General features: G+C 37.7%; 1 protein-coding gene across 21 annotated transcripts in view; it reads right to left on the minus strand.

The window, feature by feature from the left end:
- The window catches only part of DLG2 (discs large MAGUK scaffold protein 2), a 1,989,136-nt gene that overhangs the window by 603,873 nt on the left and 1,360,801 nt on the right, over positions 1–24,462 (minus strand). For all 21 annotated transcript variants that reach the window (XM_070425737.1, XM_070425735.1, XM_070425736.1 and 18 more), the window contains one exon: positions 19,470–19,520. In XM_070425737.1, the coding sequence (XP_070281838.1) occupies positions 19,470–19,520 (51 nt within the window). The remainder of the gene's footprint in view (positions 1–19,469; positions 19,521–24,462) is intronic.

Genomic DNA, 24,462 nt, shown 5'->3' on the forward strand with positions numbered 1-24,462 from the left:
ACTAGGATAATAATGATGAGCTACATTCACATGTAGTACAGCAGGTGTGAGGTGAAGTTATACATGTAAATGGAAAGGTAACTCAGGCATGACCACACTGAGCCACATATACAAAGGTAGGGAGAAAGACTATAGTTGAGAGGTAAAAAAAATCAAGAAACAAAAATAAGACAGAAAATAATTCTTCTGACATATATCAGGATTACTTCTTTTTTTTTTTTAAAAAAAATATATTGTATTGATTTTTTATAGAGAGGAATAGAGAGTTAGAAACATCAGTGAGAGAGAAACATCAATCAGCTACCTCCTGCACACCTACTGGGGATGTGCCCGCAACCAAGGTACATGCCCTTGACCGGAATCGAACCTGGGACCTTTCAGTCCGCAGGCTGACGCTCTATCCACTGAGCCAAACTGGTTAGGGCAGCATTACTTCTTCTTCTTCTTCTTCTTCTTCTTTTTTTTTTTTTTTAAAAAGCTTTATTATTGAGTGTATTAAAGATGTCCCCCCACTTATTCCTCATTGCCCCTCATCCACACAGATCCTGCCCTGCCCCAGGCCTTCCCCTGTCTATGTCCATGAATATTGCATGTATGCATATAAGTTCTTTGGTTAATCTCTTTGCACCCTCCCCTCCTCCCTTCCCTATGAGATTCATCAGTCTGTTCCATGTCTCCATGCCTCTGGTTCTATTTTATTCCTCAGTTTATTTTGCTCATTAGATTCTTTTTTATTTTATTTTGATTTTTAGATTCAATTGTTGATATGTATTTATTGCCATTTTATTATTCATATCTCCTCCTCCTCCTCCTTCTCCTCCTCCTCCTCCTCCTCCTCCTCCTCTTTTTCTTCCAAAAAGACCCTTTAACATTTCGTGTAATACTGGTTTAAAGGTGATGAACTCCTTTAGCTTTTTCTTATCTGTGAAGCTCTTATCTGACTTACAATTCAAAATGATAGCTTTGCTGAGTAGAGTAATCTTGGTTATAAGTCCTTGCTTTACATCACTTTGAATATTTCTTGCCAAAGATGAAAGGCAAAGAGAGAACTTAAAAGCAGCAAGAGAAAAAGCACTTAATTACCTATATGGGAGCCCCCAAACAACCAGCAGCTGATTTCTCAACAGAAACTTCTCAGGCCAGATGGGAGAGGCAAGAATATTCAAAGTGAGGATTGCTTCTCTAATTATGATGTCTCACATGAAGCTTTCCAACCCTTTCTCCATTCTAGATGCTTATGTGTATCAAAAGCAGGATGAAGTGGCTTCTGTCCCAGCTTTAGCTTTGGTCAAGAGTATTAGTTAAATGGATGGAGAATATTATCAGTGATTTTAGGCATATTTATGGCCTATTTTAAGTGTCTGTTTTAAAAACATTGGGTTTATCACTGAATTACTGATGTGGGCAGATCAGGTTCACCAAGGTGTTATCAGGACATCTGATATTTAGTGGCTTTGAGTTTGTGCTTGCAGAGGGGTGTTGATGGAGAGAGGTGCTTAGAAAAGAATACAGGATGCATAATAAAATTATTTGGCTCCCTATTGTATTCTTCTTACTTTCCTAGGCTGGCAATGATTCATGAACACACACATTGCTTATAAAAGTGGGCACCAAAACAATGCTGCATTAAAAAAAAACCAGTAAGAATTTTTATCACTCAATACCAACAACATTTTTTTAAATGAACTCCTTAATTTATTGAGAAGCTACCATGTTTAACGCACTGTGTTAGATGCTACATAGTTACTGGTGAACAAAACAAGGTTGGTATCTGCTTTCATAGAGTTTAATATTTAATGGTAAAGGCAGATGTCAAAAAGGGACATAATCAGATACAAATAAATTTACAAATACAATGGGAGAGAATAATAACGGTCTGGCTAATCTGGATTTGAAGGTTGGAGACAAACTCTTTGAGGAAGTAATAAACTAAGACCTGAAGGATGGCTAAAAGCTGCTATGCAAGCCACAGATGAAACAGCATTTCAGCTGAAGAATTATCATTTTTAAAATCTTGGATTTTCAAGGTATAGAAGTATCTGTGAGTCTTAAATAGGAAACAGGAAAAAGAAATCTAAATTATCTGGATGAAACCAACAGAATATATATTAAAAGAAAGCTGTACTTGCAGAAATTAGGTCAGAAGATTACTGTCATCGACCAAAGGTCATTGCAAATGTATTTTAAAAATCTGTCAAAAAATGAAAATTTCAACAGCTAAATAGTCTTGATATTTGCAGTCTTGGAGGCATAACTGATGCCCCATGACTTCCTAAAGTAAGGACAAAGAACTGGTGGAAGCATCATCCCAGAATGGCCAGTTTTGGCTTTAGGAGGTTGAACTTGCTAAATATTTATAGGATGTTTTTTATCTCGAGCATTCTGCTTTTTAGATAGGAGCTGAGTCCAAACCACATATGAAAAATACCATGGAAGTAGCAATTCCCATTTCAGGTTTTTATTTGCTTGGGTAATTAAAGTCAACATAAATCTGCTCTATTTTTTCTCCAAAGCACTTACTGCAATCTAACGTACTATTCATTTTACTTATTCAGTTTATCTAATGTCTCCTCCACTAGAATATAAGCTGCCTGAGGGTAATGATTTTAATTTTTTTGCTTACTACTATATGCTCTGAGATTAAAATAAAATGTAACACATGGTAGGTAATCAATAAATACTTATTGACTGACTGAATGAATGTTGCTAAGCCAGCGATTCAACATCTTATTCCATTCTCTAGGAACTCTATGTTTTTTTCTCTTTAAATATATGTACTCTTTTTTGAAGGACAAGAAAAGTGTAGCTGTTAATATTAATTTGAGGAGCTACCAAAAAGGTCAACTCATAAATTCTGGAAAAGGTCCGCTTTGTGACAGAGAACTTTGAAATAGCTCATAGAGGAGAAAGGCACTCAAGAGTTGGGGGATGTGTCAGGGAAGGCTCCCAGGAGGAAATAATACCCAAGTTCATACACAAAGTTTGAGCAGGCATCATTAGGCAAAGGGGCTGGGGCCTGAAGAAGAGCATTCATAGAAAAGAAAAGATGAGAAGAAGAGAACTATCTGGGTTTGGAAAATTCCAAGTCATGCCATGTGACTGGAGTCCAGATGCAAGAAGGAAATTGTAGGAGATGAGCTGGAGGCTTAAGTGAGAGGTTGAACATGTAAGGCCTTAGGTGCTTAAAAGCCAAGAAGATTGGGTTTTACCTAAAAGTCAATGGAGATTAATGAGTCTCACAGTCATGGTTTATTTTAAGAAAGACCACACTGGCTACAGTCTGGATAATGTACTAAAAGGGACTTAAGACCAGGACATGACTAGTTAGGAGGCTGCCGTAATCTTGGTAAGAAATGCTAGTGGCCTAAAGTAGATAGTACATCTGGGGGGAAATATAGGTGGATTTGAGGACTAAAGAGGTAAAATTGACTCATTAATAATTACATATGAGCCCTCACAGGTTTGGTTCAGTAGATAGAGTGGCAGCTTGCAGAATGAAGGGTCCTGGGTTCGAATCTGATCAAGGACACGTACCTCAGTTATAGGCTCCATCCATGGCCTAGTCGGGGCATGGGCAGGAGGCAACCAATTGATGTGTCTCTCTCACATTGATGTTTCTCTCTCTCTGTCTCTCCCCCTCCCTTCCACTCTCTCTAAAGATGGAAAAATATCCTCAGGTAAGGATTAATAAAAATAAATAACAATAATAATTATATATGAACAGTAAAGGTTGCCTTCTGGTTAAACAGATGGTAATGCCAAGGCAAGAATATTAGGGAAGGAAGAATGCTTCAGAGACACACAGTTGTAACATTTTTCTAACTCTGGTTTTATTTTGTTCTGTTTTCATATAAACCCTACCCACTGGCTAAGTACTTAATTGTGTAGCCTTAGTTTCTTCATCTGCATAAGCATTTTAATAACATCTACCATAAAGTTTTATAGCAAGAACAGGACTTGGGCAGATGTAATCAAAATAGTTGGGGCTTAATTCTGGCCCCAGCTTAACAGAAATGTAATTTTAAATCCAACTTACATGACTACTATAATCTTCTGTTTTCCTATCTTCCAAAGGAGGGTAACAAAAACAAAATAATTGTTTTGGCGCATAAATGATGAAGGCCTCAATATCACATCTCAGATATTTAGGAGCTATTATTATTGTCATCACATCGGTGTTAAAAGTAAATGAAATTTTATAAACTATTCTTTTTATATAGTGGACCATTTTTCTAAAGAAGTGAAGGGCATGGTCTGGTTGCCTTGGGTAAAACAATGAGCAAAATTTTAGCACAAGCTCATGAGGCAAAAGAATGAAAAGAAGACAATTGGCTAGAACTGGGCTTTGCAGCCAACATACAGCAGGAAATACTGGGTCAGGAGCTTTGTACTTGGATAAAAGTTAATTTGTGTTTATGATCAAGGCAAAGTCCCTGGAGGGCTCTGTAAGGCAAGGGAAATGGGTAACAGCACTTGTTAAAATTTACTGTGCTTCCACTCAGGTTCAACAATACAATAGATTAAAAGTTGCTGGGAGCTAAAAGGTCTATTGCTCTTACTACACTCATCCAAAGGAGGGGGTAGAAATGTTTCACTGCATTTTTCTTTTGGAATTTCTATTAAGGATTCTGGCCTGCCCAAAGGAGGCTCATGCCCATGGCAGAACCGAAGGGAGGGGAAATAAAAACACTGCAAAATATTCAGTATTCTCATTCTAACCAGACTGCGGTCCTAGAGCATGCAAGTGGGGGATTGTGATGAGAATCACAGATTTTCCAGCACAAAGTATGTTTTGGGTTGCAATTGTGTAGGCTGTGGTAGCTCACCGGACAGCCAAGACGTTCTGTGGTGGTTTGGGGCCTGGCAGTTCATTGGTGGTTTATAAATGTTCAGAAGACTGACTTTCTCCTGAGGTTACAAAACTATGCAGCTTTCACATGCTTCATATGAAACTGCCTAAGTATGGTTATTTAATCTCCTTTAGTAGACTTTTTAAGAATTCACAACCATACTTCTGACCATTAAAAAATCAGCCCCATGTATTCACAATGAAACTGAGTTTTCTGTGAATGAGGTTTCAGCAGAGTTGGAGGGCATAATTTTTTTGAGATGATATGACCAAATTGTGTGTGTGTGTGTGTGTGTGTGTGTGTGAGAGAGAGAGAGAGAGAGAGAGAGAGAGAGAGAATATGTTTAGAATGCTGTCTCTACATCTTATATTCATTATTACAGTAGACACTTTATAGCTCAAGCACATTTGGGAAGCACCAATTTGTTCTCAAGGCTATTATCAACAGATGTTTTACTATTTTGATCACACAAGTCAGTTAAAAGATCTGCTGTATGTGGGTCACCCAACTAAAATAATCTTAAAGAATGAAAGAATGTTTCCACCATCTGGTTCAGTTTGCATGTGGCTATAAATTGTGCATTATAGATGTGAACTGGGTTAATATTCAATTTCCTTTCTCAGGATTCCAAGAATGATACACAACCTTCTAAGATTAATTCATTAACTCAATAACCTTGAAGTTTAAAAGGTAACTGATTTCACAGTCAGTGATGCTTTCAATTAATGTCATCATTTCTCCTTCCTCACTGAGCACAAATGCAGACTCTGGATTCAGGTTGAAAAAAATCTCTTCGGAAACCGGAAGCAAGAATCCTCACATCAGCTGTTCAAATGCCAAGCTTTCCAATGCAAAACCACCATGCTATGTGAAATGACACAGTCGGCCTTAACAATGAGCCGACACTGAAACTATAGCACGAATGGTTCTTTGTGATATTTTAGAGTTGAATCAGTCTGGGTATAAATTTCTTTTCTCCCCTTTCTAGCTGTGTGCCCCTGGACAAATCACTTTATCACTCTGTGCTTTAGTTTGCAAGTAGGATGATAATAATTACTTCAGAGAGTTGCTACAATTAGGATTACATAAGGTAACACAATAAGTGAATTTAATCACAAAGTGCAGATTTCCAGAACATTTTCCCATATATTTGAAAAAATACGCCCTTCTTATTCAGAGGGACAGCCAAGTGTGAGTGGTGCATAGGTTGTCCAGGCAGGGATGTGCACTGTATTTCAAGGTCATTCTCAAGTGTTGGCAAAGGATTTGGTCAGCTCACCTAAGAGCATCCTTGTGGGCCATGCAAAGGTGATAGACTACTTCAAATACATGTGTCATAATTTCTGTCAAAACAACCCAGGCTGACGACAGCCTGTCCCTAACGGAACATGCTTGAAGAGAGGATGATTAAATAACACTGACATGAGTTTAATTTTGAGGCAGCAATAAGTAGCTCTCACAAAATATTTTGTCACCGCCCACTAAGAAAGGATCATAATGTAAAAGCTTGGGTTTTCATTTTACCACAGCAAAGTGAGTATAAAAGAATGTTTTTCTTTTTTAAGGCTCATGTCATGGAATAGTTATATGGAACAAGAAGATGACAAGCTTGGTTGACACCGTGTGGTAGTAGATCTCCTTGAAGCAATGACTCTCATTCACATGTGTGTCTCCCTTACGAGCTCCTAAGCTCTCTGAGGGCAGACACTGTCTAGTTCACTACCTATTCACAGTGTCTGATACACTTATCACTTAATGCTTGTTGAATGAACAAAGTGTGAATTCCAGGCACCACAATGGGCAGTCAATGCAGATGTGTAGAATGTGAGAAATTTTTAGGAGGGAAAGAAATAACCAGGAGCATAGCCAGAGGAAGGAGACTATGTGGGGAATAATAATAATAATAATCATGGGGGAATAGTGGTGGTTCTGCAGAAGAGAAGACTCGGGGAGAAAGTGGATGTTGATTTCTTTTTTAAACAATTCAAGGCCTGCCACATGAAGAGCATCTAGACAAGGAACGACAGTCAGTAAGTCTCCTATAGTACTTATATTTACGAACTCACTCGGTCCTCACAATAACTCTATGAGGGAGGTATTACTGTCACCTGTTTTACAGATGAGCATACTTGAAGCACAGGTAGATGAAGGGATTTGCTTGCATTCACAAGGGTGGTAAATATAAAAGCCACAATTTGATCTCAGGCTACATAACTATAACATCTACATGTTATAGTTTACTATACTTTGTTACTTGGAATACTTTGCTATGCTGGTAAAAATAGTTTGGTAGAAATTACTGGGGGATAATTTAAATCAATGTAAGAAATGCCTTTTAAACAGTGATGTTCAAAACTTAGAGCATTATAAAGGGTCCCCTCTTATTAAAGGTGCAAGATAAATCTTGGGGTATGGAAATGCTTCTCATGAGTCTAACCATTTATGATAGTTGCTTTAAGGAAATCAAGTTTAAATAATTTGGGGTGATTTAAAACCTCAGTTTGTATGAGAAAGTTTTCTTCTGATTTCAATAAAATAAAAATAAATTAATGACTACATTTTGATATTTTCAGTTTGTTTTACCTAAATAGGGCAATTATTTGCATTTGTTTGTTATTAAAACAGCAAGAGATAGAGGAAAGAAGCAAGGCTGGAAGTTAAAGGTGTGAATTTTAGACTGGCCTTTGCTCTGTATTGAGTGACTCCAGGGGACTCCTGTAAATACTTTCTGAGCCTTCCTTATTTAAAAAGTGAGGAGCGCCATGTTTTCTCTTCCTATTTAACAGGGTGTTTGAAAAATAAAATATTTGAAAAATATCTTGAAAATAATGAATATTAAAATGTGAGCTGTATTATAAATGTGTACATTATATCAATTGGCTGAAACAACACTACCTGCATAGAAGTAATAGACAACCTCACCACTTTTAGCTTCAGAAAACATGGATATATATTCAGGAAGGAAATTTCCAAAATACAATTGGAACACTTCTTGAACTGGATTCCTTTTCTTGAATTAGAAAAATGCTAAGTACACAAGATGTAATGTCATTTTTGTTGCCCCCACCCCCAAGTTAGGGTAACACCATTGAGCTTTGAGTCAAGTTTAAGCAAATTGGGGGGTGAGGGCATGAAGAGATTGTCATATTTCTCAACATTAAGAAATAATTATGAAAATAAATAAATACATATCTATCCACTTACTGCCTTTGTCTTTATCCTGAAGGTACTTTTAGCTTTCTATGCTAACCTATTTTGCCTTTTGTCATATTATTCCCTTTAGATAAATGTATAAGCTGTAAAGGCAATCTAAAAATATCATGGCTGGTCAGAGAATACATATGTTACTTCAAAACAGTCTTCCATAATTTTTAGGCTTACTAGTGGCATTGTATAGTAATTGAAGACAGATTGGCCAGCTCTACCACACACTAGTTTTGCAACCATAAATGAAGGCCTTAACATCTTTGAAAACACAGTTTGCTTATCTATAAAAGAGAGGCTCTAAAGCTTACATAATAGACTAATTGTTAAGATATAAAATAACCACTATAGCAGTGGTTCTCAACCTTGGCTGCACATTAGAATCATCTGGGCCTCATCCTCCTGAAATTCTATTTCTTTGTTACTGGGCCGGAGGATGAGGCCCAGAAATCAGAATTTTAAAAAGATTCCCAGGTGATTCTAATGTGCAGCCAAAGTTGAAAACCACTGCACTATAGAATAATTAACATATACAGCTAAAACCTCAACAAGTGACAGACTGATATACCCACTATTGCAGCAGCTACTGCTACTAGCACGAGAAATCGCACTGAACATCGTGTCCAGTTTACAAAGGAGATCCTATCTATCTATAAACATAAATAGACACAGATAGATGAAAACTGTATGTATATATAAGATAAAATGTACAGTATGTAATATAAAATATATAAAAATTATACATATATGTGCATATGTATAAATGTATATATACACATATACTATTAGGAGGAAAAGCAATCTTTAACCTCTATCTCTTGTCAAAAGACTAAATTATTTTTATAAAGATTTTACTAGATTCTTCCAGGTAGATATAAAATACTGTTTCACAAATAAAATGAATTAAATCAAAAAAACATTTTAGTCTTGGAGGCCTTAAAATTTATTTACAAGTTGATACATGAACACAGAGGACAATGAGAAAGTCCTGAGGTAAGGAAGAGAAGGAACAAGCTCACTCTGCGGAATTTACCAAGGATTTTCACAGAAGGTATACTTATGAGCTGGGTTTTGGATGAGAAGCATCTTGTCAGGCAGAAACAGTAAGGGAGTAAAGAGCAATTTGAGGATCGAAAAATTGTTGATCCTGAATTAAATGAATGATGACATTATTCTCAATGACAAAATGGATGTTGTTGAATTTATGCTGAATCTATATGGAGAGGATGTGGAGAAAAAGGAACACTCGTGCACTGCCAGTGGGAATGTAGACTGAAATATGACCAAGTGATGCATAGGTTGTCTTGTCACTGTGGGACACAGACTGTGGGATAATTCTGGAGATGGTTGAAAGAAAAGCACTAAGAAGGACTGAGGTTACATTTTCTGTCAGCCAGACAGCTGAGCTACAGAAAAACATATCTATGGTTTGTTCAGTCATGGTTTGTTCAGTTACAAGTAACAAAACCCCCAGCTTTTACCATTTCTCAAGATCTAATACTTAGTGATTCAGGTATGATTGCTGGGCCCTATGCGGTATCACTCCTTGGGTCTTTCAGTTTCAATAGGCTCAGAACCAGTACCTCCATGACCCAGAACTCCCAGGGCACCCCTGGGTTAGAGCTCTTCTTGCCAAACCTCCTTAACCATCCACAACTTCTTGATAACAAGTCCTGGAAAGAGATCTATTCCAACTAGAACATTCAACTTGGCAATGATAGAGTTTTGTCATTTCTCTGTGAGTCTTTTTCTTGTATATTTTGTCTAAAAGCTGTTGGTTTTAGAAGTACCATTATGCTGGTAATAATCAAGGGCATGTTAAAGAAACATGTGGGTAATAGTGTAACAAGAAGTTTACAGAAGGGAATATATAGCCAGTTTACATGAGCTGAGGGGGCTAAGGCTCAGACTAATGCACTGGAAGAGAGCACTTGTTAATGCAGAGGGCTCATGAGGTGAAAGAAGATAACTCAGCTGGGAGCTTATAAAGAAAAATGGAGAAGGTTGGAGTCAGCAGCTGAATTGCACCAAAATGTATTTTGTGCCGATTCATCTAAATCAGCTCTTTGAGGTATGTTTACTAGACAGTCCTTAATCCTGAGACTGTGATGCTTACAAGTAAAGAAAAGTTAGATTAATGACCCCTTAAATGTCTGCAAACTATATTTCTAACAGTCGATTTTTTTCTGACATCTGAGTCCAATGGTTAACACCACAAAGTACTTTTCACATGTGCAAAGATTATTGGCTCCCAAATCAGAAAGATTTCTAGACAGTAGAGACCTAAATTCATAGACCTGTCAGTAGCCATTCACTTTACCTGTCACTCTCTTTTTTTTATTGCTCTTTTATTTCTGGGAGCTAGAACGCAGTAATGGGTTACTTTAAAGGAGATGGTATCTGTAAGCTTTGGGATATTAAGGTTTACTGCAACCTGCCAATAGTATTGTACCGGAGAGCCTAGCTTTATGACCTCACCTTAGTGGTGAGAGACATGATTAGAATTTAGAAGACTAGAGAATTGAAGCAAGGCAACATTTACTTTGAGAACCTAGGACATGACTTAGCAACCTCAGCATAGTTAAACACCAAGATACATTAGTATAGGTCCACTTGCTGCCAAGTTACAATGCTTTATTTGAACCGGTCTGGCTAAGAAGAACTTCAGGGAAGGCTCATGAAGTTATTAGAAAGATAGTGGTGTCTGGTTGGGTCTTTAAGACAGTCATAACAGGAAAGAGCACTTCTTCCCTCTCTCTTTCCTTTATCATTTCTCTGACTCTCTAAGAGGAGCACTCTGATTGGTTCATTTTGACTTAGGTGACAGCCTCTGAATTGTGCATCAAATCACTAATACAAGTTTTAAAAATTAAAGCTTTCCAATGCTCTACCCCCCAAGATTCTGATACAGTTGGTATGGGTCAGGGCTCAGGCTCAATGGTAGTTTTTACCAGCTCACCAGGTAATTCCCATGAGTAGCTCCAGACCAATCAACTGTGTGACCATGGGTGTTGTGACTTATTGTCTTCCCCAGAACCACATGGTTGGAATGGGGAGAGAAGTTCTGAAGAAGGAGGATGTTCTTCCTGCTAGTTTTAATGTCCAGATACAACAATAGCTGCTCACAATGTTATATGTAGAAATCGAAGATGGAAGATCATTAGAATAGAATATTTTAAGGAGGATCAGAGCATCTATAGAAAATATCGTAGCCTAAAGCTGTTGAAAACAAAATACACTGTAATGGCTTGTCTAGCTTAGAACTACATTATTGTGAACTAACAAGAAAATACAGAACTACAGTAGCACTGGATTATTCTATAGGAAGCTATGCCTGTAATCTCAAGGGCAGATTCCACTGACAAACACAGCATGCTTTAAAAAATACATTGATAACTAGGTATCTATATTTTAAAATTATTTAACTGAACTAGAATGAGAATGTGCTACAGCTGACTACATAAAAGCTAAAACCAAATCAAATATTATTGGGACTCTGGTGTTTAATTCCTGTTATTATTAATTAAAAAGGGCTAAAGAGACTCAGAGAAAAATCAGAAATTTAGAATCCGAAAGCCTCTACATTATTTGAAGTAATAGGCCCTTAATTCCATTTAAATTTAGAAATTTTCATCCTTATAAAAATTCAAAAATGTGAGAGAAACAAATTGGGCTTAAGTAATTCAGACATTCAATGACATTCTAATTAATTTGATGTCTGGATGAATATGGAGTGTATGTCAATAGACAGCTTTAATGAATCACTTCTTACCTGGCAATTCACAAATACTGTTTTCAAAATTCCCATGTTACCTAACATATAACCAAAACTTGGTTCATCTATAGGAATTTGCAGCATGTGGTAAATCAGTCACTTTTCTCTACAGTATAAATCTGTTTGTTTTCTCATGGGTTAAATAACAAGTAACAGAAGCCAATGATTTATATTTGGGAAGATGGTTCAGATCTTAACATTTTTTTAATTGTAAAAGAATATCCTTGACTTGTCAGACAGAACATTCAAATAGTATCACATGGCCATACATTCTGCAGCTGTCAGGAAAACACTCCAAATGTTCTTTCTTTTGGGGAGGCTGGGGGCAGGCCTGGGAGGAGGTGGCAGATAGACAGTCTCTTCAACATTTCTGCTAAATTGTAGTCATGCATGTTGGTCAGGGTTATGAAGGCATGATGAATCTATTATCCATGCTGGGTCAACTAGCTTCTCTTGATATAAATTATATTAGAGGTTCATAACCTATTAACTTCATACTTGGATAATAGACAAATCACTCAGAGGCATGGACTTTAAACTCCACTACCTTTGTTAATGTCATCAAAGCCCAGGGTATCAACAGCTTGAAATATCACAGTTGCCCATCTCTGAGAGGTACAGATTATGTCAATGAAAGGAATTTGTTGGATTATAGTCCAGGCCTCTTTGACTCCTCTGCTCTCTCAGGCATTTTCCCATCCCACAAAACAGCAGAATCTGTTATTCTAACATTCTTAACATATTTTAAATCATCTCCTCCTACATCACCACTCTAGAATTTAGCCATTAATTATGTCTTAAATGGCATAGCTGCATCATCTCCGGAATTCTACGAAATGTATACCCAATATCGCAGCCAAAGTCATCTTTTTGAAACACAAATATGATTGTCACTTTTCTGCTTAAACTTCTTCAAAGGCTTTCCATTGTCCTCACAATGAAATCGAAACCCTTCTGCTTGTTATCCAAGGCATCTTATTCTCAACCTTCTCCATCGCTTTAGCGTTGTCTCTGAGTCCTACTCATAACTTGAAGTGCAGTCATTCTGAACTAGTTGCAATTCCTTGAGCATGTTTCTTTTCCATGGACCCTTGAATATTTGCACCTGCTATTCCCTGTCTGAAAGGCTGCATTCCTCTACTTGCATTCCCATAGCTAGCATCCTATTATCCTTCAATAAGCCAGCTCAGGTTTAATGCCTCAGGGAAGTGCTCCATTCTGGGCCAGGTATCCTCATGGTTCTGTTTCATGGTTTCTGCCTATTAATTCTCCTTGTCCTCTGCCAGACTGTAAAATACTATGAAGCAAGGACTATGACCAGTGCCTTTGCTCAGAAAATGCTTGACAAACAAAGGTACATAAAACATTTGTGAGATTCACCATGAGTACCACGTGGCCAATGCCATGAATGATGCTGACACATCCTTGAATTGCCCAGTGGCTTTCCCTTTTCTTTTTATGTCATCATGGCAGTATAAAGAAAACTATAATAAATTTCCTTTCATCAAGAAATTCATAGGTCAGTGGAAAAGACAAATTTTATTCATCATTTAATATAAGAATTTTTCTACTTGTGTTAATTTATGAAAGGGCACCTTGCCCAAAAGGGAGAGTCAAAGAAAACTTCTTGGAGGAAATGACACTTGAGCTTAATTCTGAGGGCAGTTTAACTCAGGGGCAATGAGCTGAGTGAGGTTCTAGTATCTGTTGGGTATGGGGCTGAATCCTAGCTCCATTTCTTAGTAACATTATTAGTTTTGACAAGTTATTTAATTTCTGAGTCTCAGTGTCCTAATTGTAAAATGGAATTAGCAATACCCATGTCATAGGAATGTTACAAATGTGATGAGTTTATTACTAAATTAAATATTATAGAGATTAAATGCAGAAAAAGTGTAAACTACAAATGCATATAGCAATGACCATAACTTCGTCATCATTGGGTGTCTAACATCTAACAAAGTAACTGGGGGAAAAAAAGAAGAAAAGTTGGTATAAAAGAAGTTATTGCTAGATTAATGTAAATTGCTCATTGAAACTTGGAAGCTCTCTCTCTCTATATAAAAAGAAGTAATATGCAAATGAGGTCAGGAATCCGTAATGGTCACAACCAGCTTAGGAGGAGGGAGCAGGTGTGGCCCCAAGCCTGAGAGAACAACACAGAGGGGAGCCTGCTCTGAGCCTCTGACGCAGCTGGGGGCAGGCCCCCAGTGGACACACACACACACACACACATACACACACACACACACACACACACACGGTGCCTGCTCCGAGCCTCCACGGCCAGACTTCGGCTTAGGCCCACTCCTCATGGGGAGCGGGTCTAAGCTATCAGTAGGACATCCCCTGAGGGCTCCTGGACTGTGAGAGGAGGCAGGCTGCACTGAGGGACCCCCACCCCCAGTCCACGAATCTCGTGCACCAGGCCTCTAGTGTTTTTAATAAGCTTCCTTAATGATTCTGACAAATAACACATGTAAGAATTATCCTGTTAACACAAAGAAAATGTTAAGAATAACAGCTGTGCATGCTGTTCTTTAATCTTTATATTAACTAATTTAATCATTACAAGGGCCCTGGGAGGTAATAACAAAGTCTTCAGCCTCATTTTCAAATGTGAAAACTAAGGCACAGAAAGGTTGAGTATTCAGCTTGAATTAACTCAACCAGTAAGTGATAGAGGCAGGTTTCAAACAAAGGTCATATGTCTCTATTTAACCTCATAAAAAGATCTGAGAAGATATTTTTTCATGCAGATAGAATAACATATAGGAAGGCCTAGAGTTGGGAAAAGCTTGGCTTTTTTTTTTTTTTTTTTTAGAAATGATGCAGATTGGCAAGAGTAAAATATATTCAAAGAGTTGGTGGTGAGGGCATAGTATGGGAGAGAAAAGTAGGGTCATATTGTATAAGGCCTTGTAGATGATGATGATGAATGTAATTATCACCTCTTGGAGAGTTTTAAGAATGAAAGTGGTATGATATGGTTTAAATTTTTAAAAAGATGACTCTGGCTACTTTGAGGAGAAAAGTAGTCCAGGCGTGGGATGATATTGGTTTGGACCAGGATTCAGCAGAACAGGTGGCAAGATGTGATTGATTTTAAAATCTATTTTTATGTTTGTACCAGTAGGGCTTGCTCTGGATGCTGAGGGGAAATGCACAATTAAGCAAGATGTCTAGATGATTTTTTTGGCCTGAATAATAAAAAAAATGATAGAACTAACTCGTTTAAATGAAGAATATTAGGCTAGAAGCAGCTTTGGCCCTGAGGGTAGGGAGTGCAGGGAAATAATAAATTCTATTGGGAACATACCAGAGATGCCAACTGGACAGTTAGCTGTCCGAATTTGGAGTGCAGGGGAGCTCATGACTGCAGATTTGGGAATCACCAGCTGGTAGCTGGAATTTAAAGTCGTGGGTCTGGATGAGATCACCTGGAGAATGAGAAGAGACCGAGTCTATTCACTGGGTTTCTGGAGTGCCCCAGCATTTAGAGTTGGAGCCAGCAAGGACATGGGAAAAGAGCACTGATGAGGTGGTGGATAAACAGGAGTGTTTTGTTCCAGAAGCCAAGAAATTGACACCGTTGAGGAAGTAGGCAATGACTGTTGCATCAAATGCTGCTGAGAAATCAGTCAGAACTGAGAACTCATACTTGAATTTAGCAAGATGGAACCTGGTGTGACTTTGATAGGGATGGTATTAGGACTGTTGTGTGGATGAAAACATGAAAGAGGTTAAAATAAGAAAATTAGGTAATAAATAGATGATTTTCTTAGTTATTTGGTAAAGCAAAATAGAATAATAAGGCAGTAATAGGAGGGGAACTTTGGGTTCAGGGACTGTGTGTGTGTGTGTGTGTGTGTTAAGATGAGAGATATTATATGATATTTAATATGATGTATTAAATTTATCCAGGAAAAAGAGAGAGAGAAACTGATATTATAGGAGAGAGAGGAGAAAACTGCAGAGGCAGAGTCTTTAAATGGATGAGAAGTTACAGAGTCCAGGCCACGAGTGAAGAGCTGACCTTGGGATGAGCAGGGAAACTCCTTCCTTGTAACAGGGAGAGCACACTAGCAGACCTAGTGGTAGGAACGTGAGGTGGTTTTCATTTGAGTGCTTGGGTTTTCTCTGGGACAATGAAGAGACGTCAACAGTTGAGCCTGAGGATGAGGGAATTGGTGGTAGAGATCTGATGAGGGCAAATAAGATCTGAAAATGCTGTCCTGGAGAATGAGAAAGTGATTTTTCTAAAGAAATGTATAAGGACTGCTAGGATGTTTGGAGGGTCCATTTGAAATCAATGGTTATAATTTTAAAGTGAGATGAGTAAGCACTTCTGTAGCCAGGTTCAGCTGCCCGGGTGCTGGCATGGAGCATGGAGGAAGGTGTTGGTTTAATCATGGTAGATAAACCAGAGATGAGGTTTTGTGGGATGAACACAAGAAAATGAGGAGGACAAAAAAATGTTGAAAGTACGATAAGAACAATTGGAATATATGCTAATATATGGGAGGAAATGGGGGGCATAATGAAGGATAAAAACTCAAGGGAAATGATGGAATCAATGATGCAAGATCCCAGTGGGGTTGAAGAATTTTTGGAATGAGGTATAAGAACAAACAACAAACACAAAGAGGAGGTGCTGTAAAGAGAAGATGATACTTAACATAGAGGTTTTAGGAGAGAGGGGCAATGAATGGCAATGATAAGCTTTAAAGTACAACTAGAATCCCTATGACAGGGAGGGAGCCCGGGAGGTGACATGCTAGATCATGAAGCAAATAAGTGTCAGAACCCAAACTAGAACATACAATTGTCATATTCCTCCTGAATGTTGTACCTCACACCAACATTAGCTTCTAATTATTTTTTGACCTATAAAACCAGGGTAACTAAATGGTGGGGCACTGGAGATGCTAATATGTGTGGACGGTGGAGAGAGAGAAGGGTTGGTCTCATGAGTTTGAGATTGGTGCAAAGAGGGCCCTATGTGTAGAAAGGCTATCCTTATTTTTATTTATTTATTTATTTATTTATTTATTTATTTTTCAAACTGTAAGAGAAAATTTATTTAGAAAGCCACAGAGGGAGGGTAGAGGGGGGTGGAGAGGGAGAGAGGGAGGGAGAGAGAGAAAGACAGAGATGAGAGGCAGAGAGAGAAAGAAAGAGAGAGAGAGAGAGAGAGAGAGAGAGAGAGAGAAATACTTTGAGAAATGAGAGGGAGGAGAGATTTGGGAGTACTGAGGGGCATGTGCCCTTGGGAAAGAAGGGGTGGGGAAAGGCACAGGCCTGCTCCATAGAGAGAGCCACCCATGCTGGTTTAATGCTCTCCTGTTGCCATATTTTAATTCTTACAGTTTTTAAACCAGAGCACCACTTTTCATTTTGTACTGAGCCCCACAAATCATATTAGCCAGTTCTGGAGAGGACCTTAGTAATCTTCACATTTAGGCAAATTTTCCATAAGCTTCAATTTTCTCCATTTAGCATGCCATTAACATTTTATCAGAGTTCATAATGTAAGTTTTAAAATACCCATCTGGCAAACACTTAACTTTCAATGTAAATTTCCTTTTAAAACCACTCAATATAAATTAGACAGAACGATAAATTCCCTGACTCAGGAAAGTTAAAAATCAAGAGAAAAAAATAGATTTAAGTGTAGGTTTAGAGTGTAAATTCACACTTGAATTAAAGCTTAAGAAATAAACTTTCATTTTTGTTTTTTTAGAATAAATGTAATATATGTTTGTTATGGAAGCTTTAGGAAAAAATATAAATAAAAAGATAAAACAGAAAGATCACCCCCAAAATCCTCAATAAGACTTAACCACTTTTAACATTTTGGTGTGTATCCTTCTAGGCTTTATGTATATATTTATACATGTACATTTTGCACGCATACCTTTGTTTGTGCTTCTTTGATTATATTATAAACTAGAGGCCCAGTGTACGAAATTCGTGTACAAGGGGCGAGGGTCCTTAGGCCGGCCTGCACCCTTTCACAATCTGGGATCCCTGCAGGATCAGGCCTAAATGCCTAAACTGGCAGTTGGACATCTCTCTCACAATCCGGGACCGCTGGCTCCTAACGACTCACCTGCCTGCCTGCCTGATCGCCCCTAACCACCTCTGCCTGCCTGCCTGATCCCCCTAACTGCTGGCCTGATCCCCTGCTGGCCTGATCCTCCTAACTGCTCTCCCCTGGTGGCCTGATCTCCCCTAACTGCCTCTGCCTCAGCCCCGCCACCGTGACTTTGTCCGGAAGGTCATCCAGAAGATGTCCAGTCTAATTAGCATATTACCCTTTTATTAGTATAGATATCCTTTTCAACTTCATTTTAATTTATAATAAAATATATATATAATTAATCCTCACCTGAGGATATTTTTTCCATTAATTTTTAGGGAGAGTGTAAGGGAGGGTAGGAGGGGAAAGAGAGAGAGAAACATCAATATCAGAGAGAGACAGATTGATTGGTTGCCTCCTACACATGCCCTGACCAGGCCTGGGATAAAATCTGCAACCAGATATGTGCCCTTGACCAGGAATTGACACTCTAACCACTGAGCCACACCTATAAGGACTAATTTAATAATACATTCTACTTACCTCTCTATACTTATAATTAAATATTTAAAATACTATAATTTAATATGATTTTCTATTTAAATGGACATATAATAATGTGTTATTAAACACATATCTTTTTAATTCTTCACTATTATAAAAAATACCAATATGAACACTCTTTATATATTTGTATAATTCAATAAGTACAATTTCTGGGTAAAAAGCATGTCCATTTTAACACTTTTGATACCTTCTTCCAAACTGATACATTGATTGCACCAAATTCCAGGCCCACTCAATGGCAGTAAATGTTAATCCTCCGTTTAAATTTTTTGCCAATCAGGTAAATAAAAACAATTTAGCATCATTGTTTTCTTTGTTTATAAATAAGATTGAACAGGTTTCTGTATGTTATTGGCCCTTGCTTTTGTGATAGATATCCTGTTAATGCCTTTTGGTCTTATTTTTTAATTTAATTTTTTATTTTTTTGTAGGTGGTCTTTGGTCTTTCTCTTACTGTTTTGTAAAATATCTTTACACACTAGAGTTGTGTTGCACAGAATTTCCCTAATTTTTCAAAGTCATGCCAAGGCTCTAACAGCATATTTTCAGAGATCTGCAGGGTTGCTATGTTTTTCTCAATAGGGGTGCTTTTAAAATCCATGATTTCTTTTGTTTTTAAACATAAAAATGCATGGTAATGGTAATTATAAAGACAGTGTTAATATCACATAAATAAAAAAAATTATAATGTATATAAAATGTATAGCAAAACAATAGGAAAAAATTCTGCACTAGTTCACGGAACATTTCTATCTTTTCATTTGTTGCTCCAAAGCCTGGCAATACAATATATATATACTGAACATTCTGGTTATTTGGTCTGTTTGTCCCCAGGCCTTCCACTGAAAGAATTTTATTAATATTCTCATTGTGAGCCCTGTTGGAAACTTCCAGGGTATAATATACAATTGTGTAATTTTGCAAGACAAACCATTAGGATGCAGAATGTGGAAACCAAGATTGGGGCTTTGGATTATTGGATTTTTCTTACCCTCTCCAAAGTAATTTCTTCAAACTCATATTCAATTTCTGTCCCATTGACCTGTAAATAGGAAAAAAAGAAAGAGAACGATTAAATACATACTGAGATGGAGACAGCGTTATCTTAAATAACATTTGGGAGTTAAGTTTCATTCTGGCTATAAATAAACCACACTTTTTTGATATGTGATTGTATCTAAATAAAATATAATCCAAGCTACTCTAAAATATATGAGTGAGACTCTACCAAAAATAATCAAGCTTATTGCATCCCTTAGAATTTTGCAATATTTGTGGGACAGAGAACAATACAAAATATGCATTGTGAATTGACAAAAGAATAAGCCATCCAGCAACAATGTCACAGTTATAAGGAAATTTTTTTCCTAATGTATTTTAAAATGTCTATGAATTAACACTAATATGCTACTTTAAAAAATCAGCTTTAAGGGCAGCACAACCGCATGTCATTCTTTAATCTAAAATATCATTAAGAATGACCATGTCACATAAGAAAGCCTTTCTTTATTGGCTTAAGCTCAGGTAATTCATCCCTATTATCCTCTCATTATACTTATTAGGAAGCCCTGGACCATGTAACCATGCCCATGTACTTCAGTTGCAATAAAAAACAGAGCAAAGTAGGACAAGGTCGAAATTCTTACTGAGATACTTTTAACCATCCAACCAGCCTTTGAATTGATTTGAACTTAAAGAAATACGTTTTACATATAGCCAGGTAACATACAGCATAGATTTCAACAGATGTACATACAGCATATATCAAGAGCTGCTTTAAAATAATCCAACAGATATTCAATTCCCATTCTTATCTATCACAGAGTCCTTTTGAGCCAGGCAAAACTTCTAAGCAAAAACATTCTCAAATCACTAGTTTCTTTTTTCATATATGTGTTGGTAATATTAGTAATATTTAGGAATCTCCAAGAAAGACTAATTTTTAACTATAAAACTGTCGTCGTTGTAGAGCTCTCATTTCAGTTGACTTTCCCGTCCATAAAAAAATTTAAACATAGTTTTTTCAGATTGAGAGTTCTATGGAGGCAAGGATGGGATAGTCTACCAGAGAGCCTGGCAAGAAAGAATTGATAAAGCAAACAAACAAAACAGTGAATGGATGACTTGATGAACGGAATGCGTCATTCATTTATCTGACTTAAAAACACAGATAACTATGAATTCACTTCCCTGGGGAATTGGAATGTAGTAACATCAACTGGAGATGTAATTATAACTGTAATCAGCAAATACAAAGAATGACAATATACTTTATTTATGTGTGTCCACCAGCCACTTAGAACATGTTTTTGGTTTTCTAATTACATGAACTAATTGGTGAATCACATTTTATTGTGTTACTACATTATCAAACAGCCCTAAACCAAATTTGATTTTCTGGGCTTCAGCAACTTAATGACTCATAGAAGAGGACTTGATGAGGTTAGAAAGCTTTAGCGGCTCTATGGAGGTTTTTGTTCTTCATGTCTAAAAATACAAAACAAAACTCAAATCCCCTGTATGTGTGTATTTTCACATTATTCTTTTGTTTGTTTTTATAACTGTTGAATTAATAGAGGGCGGGCAGAAAGAGAAGGCTGAATTGATGTGATATGTTTTAATTCTTTCAGCAGGGCTCCTTGAAGCTTTGCTTTGCTTCAGTGCATCTCTAGAGTGAAGCCCCTTCACATTATTAAAGCACAGCAAACAGGGAAGAAAAAACAACTTCAAAGAGAAGAAAACAGGCTCCTGATACTAAAATATAAGGCTCGGGGTGAAAGAAATTCTTTTAGGTGATGCTTGAAAGACAAATATATTTTAGTGGCATATGTTGCATGGTCATGGTCTACAAAAATATTGGCTTAACATTTCTATGATCATACACACTGAGTTATAGATCCTAGGAGCATTAGTATATGGATGTTCCCTGCTCAGCTCGATGGACTATTGCAGGCTTATATTTACATCATGGGTCTTCTAGTTTCAACCCAAGAAAGTAATGTTATTTGCCTAATTCAATAGCATCTAGGATATGTCTTCATATGAAGGGATAATGCCATCGGGGTTTGAATGTAACCTTGTTTTTAAAAGAAAGCATCCCATGACTAACAGAAGTTAGTAAAATTATAAAGGTGTGAAGGGTTTTTGGCATAGGTGAAGTGATATTTCAACCTTTAATTGAGGAACATTTAAAACATGTTTTTCCAAGAGTCCAGTGTGGGAGTTCAGGAAAGACATTTAAGAGATCCTAGTGCCCATTCTCTCATCACTAGGAGAGCATAATCTACCTTCTGCCTAAGGACCCCTAAGACAAGAAATCCTACAACCTCCCTTGGCAAAGACCTTGGAGGAAAAAATAGGAGAAAGAAGACCTAAAAACACCTCCATTTAAGGCATTCATGAAAGTTAAGTGACTTTTCAAATGAGTACACCAATACATATTCTTTACATATTTCTCCCCACGTTTATTTAAAGGAGTGGCTGCTTATCAAGCGGTAAAGAACCAAAAAGTATGAAAAGTATTTCCTCCTAGCCATAATTTTGTGTATTCTCAACAAAAGAAAAGACCCTCCACCCTCTTGTGTGGGGTTTTACAGACAACTGTCTGAAACTTGCCTGGTGGGTCTTACCCCCATCAGTTCCTGCCTTTCAGTTCACAAAGTTCTCTTCCTAAGAAGAGTTCTGCCGAATACAATTGTTTGCTGTTCTGGACCAGTAACCTTTCCTCTGGTAATATTTAATGCCTAGCAATGTTTAATGCCTCTGATAATGTGGGGCCTGGACAGCTGCATGGTGAGGGTTTCTGTTATTCCAGCTCTGAGCTGTGTCTGGGACCAACATTTACAGTCTCCTCTCCACCTTGGGAAAAGAAAAGTGAGAGGGGCTGGCCGTTTTGCAGAAATGGAGGATCAATAAAGTAGATGGAATTTCCCAGTTTTGAAAAATCTGTTTTTTCTTCAAATACATGCTTTTGTCTGAACCGAATGGTTCTGCAGCGACAGCTGGTAGGTTTCTATGGTGGCCAGAAAAGCAAATTAATGCCACACATTGTCCTGTACTGTTCTGGGCACGTAGCCTTCCTGGCATCATAGGGAAGGGAAGACAAGAGAATGACCCACTCAAATTCAAACTCGGTGTTTAAAGTTTTAATATCATAAACTTGGAATGTTTTACATGATTCTTTCATCTCTGACAGCCTTTAGTTAATTTCACTCCCCTTTTTTCCCCTTCAGTGCTCTAGTAACCACCTGCCTGAATGATAATATAAGTTGATTTTGAGATGTATTTTCATCTCCCAAAAAGAGGTTTTTCATGAATAACACATGTTAATTATTCCACATTTAATGCTCTTTAATTGGAATCTTAAGTAGTGATTTTTCTATTTCTTTTGTTCTTTGCTACATTAGTAATTTTATTAAAACTAACAACATATTAAAATCTGAGGTGAATGAGTTTTTATACATCCCCATATCAAATATTACAGCAAGAGCTAAAATAGGAATATCAAACTTCTTAAGACTAAATACAATTCTACTCAATGAACAATTATTGAGCATACATGATTTGTTACGTGGTGTTAACAGAGACTGAGGAAATAAAATATTTTTAAGATATTATCCCTAGTTTTAAGAAACAGAGTCCTCAAAGAGGCACCAAACACAAACATATTCAAGCCTCATAGAAGGGTGATATCCAATATACAAAGGAGGTGGCTAGAGCCCCACTGTTTCCACATGCAAGATCTATACATCTCTATTTACTATTTGTTGTATTCAGAAAGTCATCACTTAACATTTTTTGAGAAATTATGCAACTTTAAGCAAAAGGACATATAACACCAATTTTACCATAGACTGATTGGTATAAATAAGAGTTAATACCATCTCATCAACATTATAACTGAACAATGTTGAATAAAACAACATTATTTGAGGACCTTCTGTATATAGATTTGATTCCTTAGCATTATAGTACATGATAAATAATGTACTAATTATGTCATTTATTATAAGTAATTATGATGTATGAAACATGCTTTGTTTCTGAATCTATTGTAGGTATTTATTCTGCAGCATCATTGCTGCAGATATCTTTGCCACAAACATTTTCACAGCACAATTAATTGGCCCTAAGTTAATTTTGCCATAAAACAGCTCAAAGTTTGGGGTGTTTTTTGGTTAGTTGGTTTCATTTTTCCATTGAGGAATCAATCAACCAAGTTTGGCAGATCTACACTAATAAAAGACAAACATGCAAATTGACCGTACCTTCGCTATGCCTTAAGCCATGCCCATGAATCAATCAGAGCAACTATATGCAAATTAACCCAACCAAGATGGCGGCCGGCAGCCACAGAGCTAGAGCAAGCAGGAGGCTTGCTTGCCCCAGTGATGGAGGAAGCCAAGCTTCCCGCCTGCCCTGGCCGGCTCTAAGCTCCACTCAAGGCTACAAAGTTTCAATTATAGAAGGTAAATAAATCCCAGAATAAAAAAAAAACAAACGACCCTCAGCCCCTTACCCAGACTAGCCAGGCACCCCAGTGGGGACCCCCCACCCTAAAGGGGGTGTGACCAGCTTGAAAACAGCCATCAGCCCCTCACCCAGGCTGGCCAAACCTCCATGGGGTGAGGGTCCCCATTGGGGGTGGGGGGGCTGGACCAGCCTGCAAACAGCCATCAGCCCCTAACCCAGGCTGGCCAGGCACCCCATTGGGGACCCCCCACCCTGAAGGGGGTGTGACCAGCCTGCAAAAACCCATCAGCCCCTCACCCAGGCTGGCCAGGCACCCCAGCGGGACCCCTACCCTGATTCAGGACACCCCTCAGGGCAAACCAGCTGGCCCCCACCCATGCACCAGGCCTCTTTCCTATATAATAAAAGGGTAATATGCAAATTGACCCTAACAGCAGAACAACTGGGAATGACTGGTCACTATGACACACACTGACCACCAGGGGGCAGATGCTCAATGCAGGAGCTGTCCC

The sequence above is a fragment of the Myotis yumanensis genome, unplaced genomic scaffold (assembly GCF_028538775.1).
Source record: "Myotis yumanensis isolate MYYU_CA2020_CCGP unplaced genomic scaffold, mMyoYum1.0.hap1 SCAF_10, whole genome shotgun sequence".
Lineage (NCBI taxonomy): Eukaryota > Metazoa > Chordata > Mammalia > Chiroptera > Vespertilionidae > Myotis > Myotis yumanensis.